Genomic DNA, 7,553 nt, shown 5'->3' with positions numbered 1-7,553 from the left:
CACGTTCCTCTTTATTCCAGCAGTAATTTAATGACCAGAAGAGGTTTCTTAACCCTGTACCCACAGGCTGTTTTAATCTTTTAAAATTGCATTATTTAGGTACTTTGCAATCCTACAATAAAGTAAGAAATGTCATAAATATGAAGCATCAGCCCATAAAACCATATATTTTTAGATAATGTTCATGGTTTGTTTTCCAGTAGGAAAGAGTAGAGGAACTGATGCTTAATTAAAAGATGAGAGTAAGAAATTAAATAACTGAAACTATCCACCCTATTCATCAAAAGACTAAGGACCTCCTGCAGATAGAAGAGAAAACCCAAAACCATTCTCCAAATGATATAAGAAGCTGACAAATAAGAAGAGGTTCATTAATCATTGTGGTCTAGCTTCATTTAACGGGAAGAAGCTGGGGGATTTTGCTAACATATGAAACTCAACAGGTTTTGAGTTTCCATATGAAACATATGGAACTCAAAGGTGACATATTTTTCAGGTTTTGTGGATGGATCTACACCTCCTGATTTGTTTTGGAAGATGGGGTTGCAATTTTAAATTCTTGAACATCTTGCTTCTGTTCTGAAGCAATATCTAAAATAAGGAGCACACCAAAAGGCAAATGAAATTAATGTATTTTTAAAATTAGATATTCTAATAAAAGGCAGAACTTTTATGCTATTCATAGCTGAAGTTGTCCTGATTTACAGTTTAGATACAATTAACAATTTCATTTCATATACTTATTTTTTCCTTGTAAGTGAATATCTGAATCACATGTCAGAAAAAAGCAACTGCTGACCACTTCTATAAACCCAGTTACAGGGGGTGATACAAAAAAAAATTAAAAGAAAAGCCTTGTTTTATCCTGTTTTTCTAACATAATGGGGTTCTTTTGCCCCAAGAAACCTTCAAACACCTAAAGCCCTCCATCAAATAGGATTTACACACTTACCTTTTTTTCAAACTCCCTCATGCAAGATTGTTGGGATGGTTACCCAGGGCTTTGCAGAGCAGAGACCTCTGGCATCTACCCTGTCTGCATGGTGCTACCTGCCCTTATCCCAGACCCAAATATTCTTCTTCCCACTCTGAACTCAAAAGGAATAGAAAGACCTGAACCCCTGGTCCCAGTTCAATGGCTGGCACTGGTGCTATCTGGCAGCACTGCTCCTCTAATGGTTAGAAGCCAAGCAAATATGTATTTAACGGGAGTTATGAAAATCAAAAAAGTGCAAGGCCCAAGTTTTTGAAAAACACATTCTTCCTCCACATCAAAGGGCTCATTGATTTGTTGCTGAAGTAATGACCAAAGTGGTGCTAAGAGGGCAAAAAAGGGAGAAAGAATCAAATCTAATCTTCAGAGCTGTGTCAAGCAAGTAACTTATGGCCCATCAGAAGCTGATCATGAGACAAGTCCTGAATGTAAATATTATTTAATATGTCTGGCAAATGTTAGGAATCTGTCTGAGCATACTCTTCAAGTGAGAAATAGTTCTCCTTTTCCTTTGCTCCCTTTTCTGTGTCCTTGAACTTTGTATCCCTTGAAATCCCAAGTAACTATTCACATTAATAAAGTGTTAAGGTGTTTGACCAAGAAGATTGGCTCTGCTGATTTCAGCACTTAAAAAGGGAAACCGCTCTGTTGTTTTAACCACTTCAACACTCACCATCTCAGTTTATTTTCTTATCCTCTTTAACTTCTGTTAAAATCAAACAGGAAGCAATTAAGGTGAGCTTACTACAAAGCAGCTCTCAAAGTACATGGCTATGTCCCTAGTGCAGAATGAAGGTCATGCCCTGAAAAATGTAATTATACGTATGTGGAAGGAATGCAGAGCCTATACACTGGGATGATCAGTGAAAAAACACACCACTCCAGCTTTACTTTCAGCAGGCAGATGACCATGACCAACATGGGCATTGCTACCACCAGCTGCATGGAGGACGTGGTGGCAAGGCAAGTTGAATTGACAAGGCACATTAGACCAACAATTTTATCTATTGGAATTAAGAGATGGAGTGGGAGCAAGAAACTAGTCCTTATGAAACTGCAAAATGATCACCATTTCCCCCTCACCAACCCCCTCTTCAACTTCAGTCAGGTCACTGCCAGGATGAAAGAAAAAGGAATGTCATAGAAAGGCATCTAATGACAGTAGTAGGAGACAAAGTGAAGTCTTTACACAGGATTTAGCTAATTATATTTTGGGCAAATATTTATTTATCTAAAAACAAAATAAAAATCATTTTTAAAAGGAAAAAAAGTACTTAAATAAAAAACAAAATTGTGAAATGTTATGGCACAGAAGTTCAAGACAAGTATAAATCCAGTTGCCACAACTGTTGCGTATTAATGTTGCACATTTTTCTATAAAGGCTTTATTAAAGGTATTTACATGGTAATATGATGTGTAAATATATACAGCAAACTGGGGACAACTTTTTTCTTTTGGATTCTTGTATGAAAAAATGCCTTAAATACAAAATTTTAAAAGAAAAAAAATTGAAGAGTTCATCCCCAAGCATGAAGAATGTCCCATCATCCCTTATGTCCAAAGTATCAATTATGAGGCAGTTTTGAGGTTCTGGCCAAACCCTTGGGAGGTTCAGCCAAGGTTGTGTAGTCTCAAGTTAAATCGCACAGCATGCAGTTGCAATAGTTCCATACTCGATGGACTGTGTAGTTCATGAGAGATATTAGAATCATTAATATTTTATCATAGTTTCAGTCTATTTGCATTATTCTAAGCGATGCTCAAAAGTTCTATGCACAACAGTTCCTTAGCTGCTCAAGTTTGTGTTTCAACTGTTCTCTCCTCCTCCTCAACTGCTCTTTCTCTGCAATCAGTCTGTGTTCATCTGACTGGATGGAAAGAACGTACTCTGTTGCTTTTTTCAGGATGACAACCTTGGGAGCCTTTTCATTGTTGGCTACCTCGGGTATCTCATCACGCAAGGCAAAGAAACTCAACTTCAGCTCATTTCTCCTCTGGCGCTCCAAGACATTGTGTGTTCGCCTCTTGTCGTTCTCTTCCGAATCTGATGTGCGTGGACTGGAGCATTTTCGGTTGTTGCTGATCTGTTTGAGAACTCTGCCACTGTCCAACCTTAGCCTTTTTGCAGCTGGGTATTCAACCTTGGTGGAGGGAGGAGCGGCATAATTGTGCTGATGGATGTTGACATGACACCGTTTGAGAACCAGCGGGCTGTGGTGGGGCTTACTGTGCTCTTCTGACATCTCTGTGCTGCTGGACTCTGTGCTGGATTCATATTCATTTGCTTCAGCTAATGTAACAACATCGATTTCCTCATCTTCCTCTTGTTCTTCTTCTGCCATTAAAAAAAAAAAAAATTAAAACCTCATAACTTGTATGTAGGAACTCTCAAGACTACTGGATGTAAAGGGAAGGCTACTCTGAGTTGCACAATGAGGAACCCAATGACAAACCCTCCTTAAATCCACTTCATGATGTTGGACATAGCTTTCTCCAAGAGCCTTTCCTTTAAGGAAGCACTGCTTCAAGTGCAATAGGACACATGGACTGCAGCCCAAACCCTGGCTCCCTGATTTCAAAAAGTTGTAATGATCTTGCGTAATGCCGAGTGCATGAAAGATAGTAGGAAAGTTTAACCTCGGTTGTCAGCAGTACAGCGCAATAAAGCTCCCAGACTCAAGCTGCCCTTAATTATGGATTTAGAAGGCTTTGGCCACGCCTTAAAAGAAAGCTTACTTAACACACATGAGTATTCAGAGGCATTTTCTGAATCTCTCTTGATCTGTTAATTTGTGGAAAATAGGAGGGAGTTTGGAAAAAAAAAAAAAAAAAAAAAAAGAGGAAAAAAGGAAAAAGGGAAGGCTGTAGCGCTTTGGGTAGAAACTCACTTTCAAACAGATTTACGAGGGAGCGGAACCCGCTGTCACATACCTAAGGAAGCATTTCTAAAACTTTCCCAGCCCCATTCACTCCCCTGCAGTCACTTTCACTAGCACCTCCCTGACTGCACATTCTGCCCGCGGCTCTCGGGCTGGAGTTAACTCCTTCCCGGCCCACGGGTGAAACCGGGAGCCAGCCTTATCGGGACCCCATGATGAAAGTTTATCCCTCCTACACTTTCTTTCTACTTTTTTCCCCCCGCTTTTCACTCCCTTATTCCCCGGAGGAAAAACTGGGCTGGTTTTCCAGGAAATAAGCCGGCTGAGACACTCCGTGCCTCGCAAACGTGGCATTTAAAAAAAAAAAAAAAAAAAAAAAGACGCACGGGAGGAGGGGGGCAAAAGGGGGCTGAGGAGGGATCGGGGGGTGCTGCCTTCCAGCTGCGCCCCGGGAAGCCCTGGCGCCGCGCGGGTTCCCACGCCCTCCCGGACACGCGTGGGTCCCACTCACCCGAGTCGCTGCTGGTCGTGGGCGGCGTGTCGACGCCCAGCAGGGACGCGGGGCTGGCGCCGGGCGGCGCGGCCCGCGGGGCCCGCTCGCTCAGCGGGTACGGAAAGACCACCGAGGGGTCGATGCAGTCGGCGGCGGCGGCGCCCAGGTCGTGCAGGTAGAGGCTGGCGGAGGCGGGGGGGGACGTGGCCAGGCCGGGCGGCGGTGCCGGCGGCGCGGCGGGCGGCGGTCCGGAGCGGGCGGCGGAGCAGCCCTCTCGGCGGGCTGCCTGGTAGGACGCCAGCTTCTCCGAGACCACCTTCTCCAGCTTGGCGGCGGCGGAGAAGCCGCTCCACATGCAGTCCTGGATGATGATGGACTTGACGGTCTCGTCGTCCGGATCGCAGATGAAGCTCTGGTTGACCATGTCCCCCCCGAGGAGCTCGGTCACGATCTCCAGCTGGTCAGCGGTGGAGGGGAAGCAGGAGGCGGCGGCCAGGCTGGAGCGGCGGCTGGGGGAGAGGGGCGGCGTGGGCAGCAGCTCAAACTTTTTCCAGATGTCCTCGGACGGGGCGGGGGGCTGCAGCTCGCTGCCCCGCTGCTGTGCCGCCAGGTAGAAGTTCTCTTCCTCCTCCTCGAAGTAGAAGTAGGGCTGCACAGAGTCGTAATCGTAGTCGTAGTTCTTGCTGGAGAAGCCGGCGCTGAGCGGCATCGCGGCGGCTGGTGCCTGCGGGAAGGAGGGGGGAGAGGGGCACCGGGTGAGCAGTGGGGGTCGGCTCCCCCCGGCTTCAGCAGAGCTACCGGCCCCCCGGTGCGCAGCGCTCCCTCCCGGCCCCCCACACCGTGCCGGCAGGGAAATGCGCAGTCGGATTTATTAAAAGAAAAAAAATTATAATAATTATAGTAATAAAAAAAAAACAAAACCAAAAACCAAACCACGACCCTCCTTCTCCCTGTTCTCAGTACGGCGGGACAATCGGGCAGCGCGACCTGACCTACCGAGGGGTGGGCTGCCGGCTCCCGGACCACCCTCCCCGCTCCCCCGGAGGGGCTGCGGCAGCCCAGCCGCGCGGCTCGGCTGGGCTCAGCTCGGTTCCCCGCCGCCGCCGCTCACATGAGGCACGGCTCCGGCACGGAGCTCCTTCCCTCTCGGGACCGCAGCGCCATCCCTATCCCCCGTCCCGGCGGGAAGGGGTGCCGAGCGGCCGGCGGCTTCCAGCCGGGAGCCGGGCTGTTCCTCAGCCACCCACCTGGGCGTGCTGGCACTGCGCGGGGACAAGCAGCGACCTTGGCAAACTTTGCCAAATCTTGTCATATATACATATATACCCGCCTATATATGTATATGCATATAAGTAATATATGCTACAATCATACCCTGCCCGCGCATACGCGAGAAGCAAATGCTCCCCTCCCCCCAAAAAATTAAATTAAAATCCGAGCGCAAGAAAAAGGATGGGAACGCCGGAGCCCCGGCAGAGGAGAGTGTTCGTCGGTATCCACGTCTGCGGAGCGCAGCCCCGCCAGCAGCCCGGGTATCACCAGCCCGTGTCAATCCAAACGCCACAACCGCGGGAATCGAGTGATGGGAAGCGAAGAGCCCCGCAACTCACCGGCTTCTCCAACGCGCCAGCTGCGAGACGTAGCGAGGCGATTATTGCAGGCGGTACAGAAACAACGAAGGGAAAATGGATAGATGATAAAAAGAACCGCCAGAAAGGACGGGGGAAAAAAATTTAAAAAAGAAAAAAAATAGACAAAACGCCGGGAGAATGTAGGTCTCTTCCTCCCACCACGGTTTGATAAACCCCACAGAGCGGCGGAGCAGCCGCCTCCCGGCGCGGTCGGTCGCTGGTCCGGGGCGGCGCGGCGCGCTGGCCGGTACAATAGAAGTTTAGTTGCTTTTCCTCCTTTAAAGCGCCGTCAAGGGGCGGGGGAGCGGCCGCGGGGGCGGGTGCATTACCGCAAGGCCCTGCTGCGTCCAGCCCGCCCCCGGCTCCCCGGCAGGCGCGGAGTCTGCACACTCCGGCCGTGGGAGGGCGCGCTGCGAGGGCTGACTCTGATGCGCGCTGCGCTCCGCGCTCCGATCCGCGCTCCGCACAGATCCGCGGCCGCGCTCTGCTCCCGCCTCCGCCGGGAAGGAGGGACGGAGGGAGGGAGCTGCGCCGGCAGAAGCGATGCCGCGCTCCGCGGCCCTTTTTATTTATTTTACTATTTTTTTTTATTTTACTACGAGCCGCTCACGGAGAGGTCGGAAGTAAACATAGTAGAAAAAAAAAAAAATTACTAGCAGGGATTAAAGGCAGTTCCTCGCCGTTCCCCTCCTCCCGCTGGCGTTCCCGCAAGGAAGAGAGCCGTAACCGCGGCGGGGAAGGGGCTTCACTCGCCCCTCACCCCCCTCGCCGACGCTCCGGCACCTTAGGGCGAGCTGGTCCCGCAGCGCAGAGCGGTGGCCGAGGGGCAGCGGGGGAGGCGCGGGCTCCCGGCACAAAGGAGCGTGTGTAGCTGGGGCACCCCCCAACCCGGTCGCCGCTTGATTATCCCGCCTCTGCCGGCGTCTGCAGAGGATTAAACAGGGAGAGGGCGGAGGCAGAGCCCCACGGGGGTCACCTTGCAGCCACTCTCCCTTTGGCGGTCCCCGCGTGTGCTCCCGCCCCGGCTTGTGCCTCCCCCACTCCGACCACCTCCTCTCGCCCCATGGTGACCTCTCTCCTTTCGGTCATCCCCGAGGGACGCGGAGCTGCGGCGGCTGCAGAGCTGCCACAGGGCGCTCCCTCCTATCTCTCCGCGTTCCCCATCGCGGGGGGTCCCGCGGGAACCCCCTTTCCTACGACCCTCCCGGGCGTCGCCGAACCCCTCCCGCAGCTCCCGCAACTGCTATTCTCCCGTCCCCCAGGGCAGCCACCAGCCTCAGACGAGCTACGCCCCGCGCATCCTGCCACCACATCCCCGCGCTGGCTCCGCACTCGCGGGAGGTGGAAGGACACCCCACTGTTCCCCCCTAAACGCTTCCAGGCGGCTCTCCCGTTGCCACCGCGGGCAGCCCGCTGGGAGGGATGCTCTATGCCTATATGTATATTTATTCCCCGCTTCCCAGCGTTTTGCTAAGAACATGCGAGCACCTTGGGGTTGTGATGGGGAGCGCGGGGCCGCCCCGCGGGGCGAGAGGGACCCCGAGCGAAGGAACTC

General features: G+C 51.1%; 1 protein-coding gene across 2 annotated transcripts; it reads right to left on the bottom strand.

The window, feature by feature from the left end:
• Positions 1-615: 615 nt before the first annotated feature.
• Positions 616-6,253, bottom strand: MYC (MYC proto-oncogene, bHLH transcription factor). Of its 2 annotated transcripts, XM_014888484.2 has the most exons (3): positions 5,978-6,253; positions 4,386-5,091; positions 616-3,330 (listed from the first exon to the last, which is right to left on the bottom strand). In XM_014888484.2, the coding sequence occupies exons 2-3, from the start codon at positions 5,074-5,076 to the stop codon at positions 2,765-2,767; spliced, it is 1,257 nt and encodes a 418-aa protein (XP_014743970.1). In that variant the 5' UTR covers positions 5,077-5,091; positions 5,978-6,253; the 3' UTR covers positions 616-2,764. The 2 variants fall into 2 exon arrangements, with proteins under 2 accessions (XP_014743970.1, XP_088035368.1); XM_088179242.1 differs by lacking the exon at positions 5,978-6,253 and having other exon boundaries at positions 4,386-5,426.
• Between the last annotated feature and the right edge of the window lie 1,300 nt (positions 6,254-7,553).

The sequence above is a fragment of the Sturnus vulgaris genome, chromosome 1 (genome assembly GCF_052056855.1).
Source record: "Sturnus vulgaris isolate bStuVul1 chromosome 1, bStuVul1.hap1, whole genome shotgun sequence".
Lineage (NCBI taxonomy): Eukaryota > Metazoa > Chordata > Aves > Passeriformes > Sturnidae > Sturnus > Sturnus vulgaris.
Note: the sequence above shows the minus strand (reverse complement) of the source record. Positions and strands in the feature narration are given on the sequence as shown.

Excerpts from the sequence above, each read along its gene's own strand:
- MYC (XM_014888484.2), bottom strand. The coding sequence starts at position 5,076 with ATGCCGCTCAGCGCCGGCTTCTCCAGCAAGAACTACGACTACGATTAC. Across the intron at positions 3,331-4,385 it reads CACGACCAGCAGCGACTCGG|AAGAAGAACAAGAGGAAGAT; the intron begins GTGAGTGGGACC and ends TTTTAATGGCAG.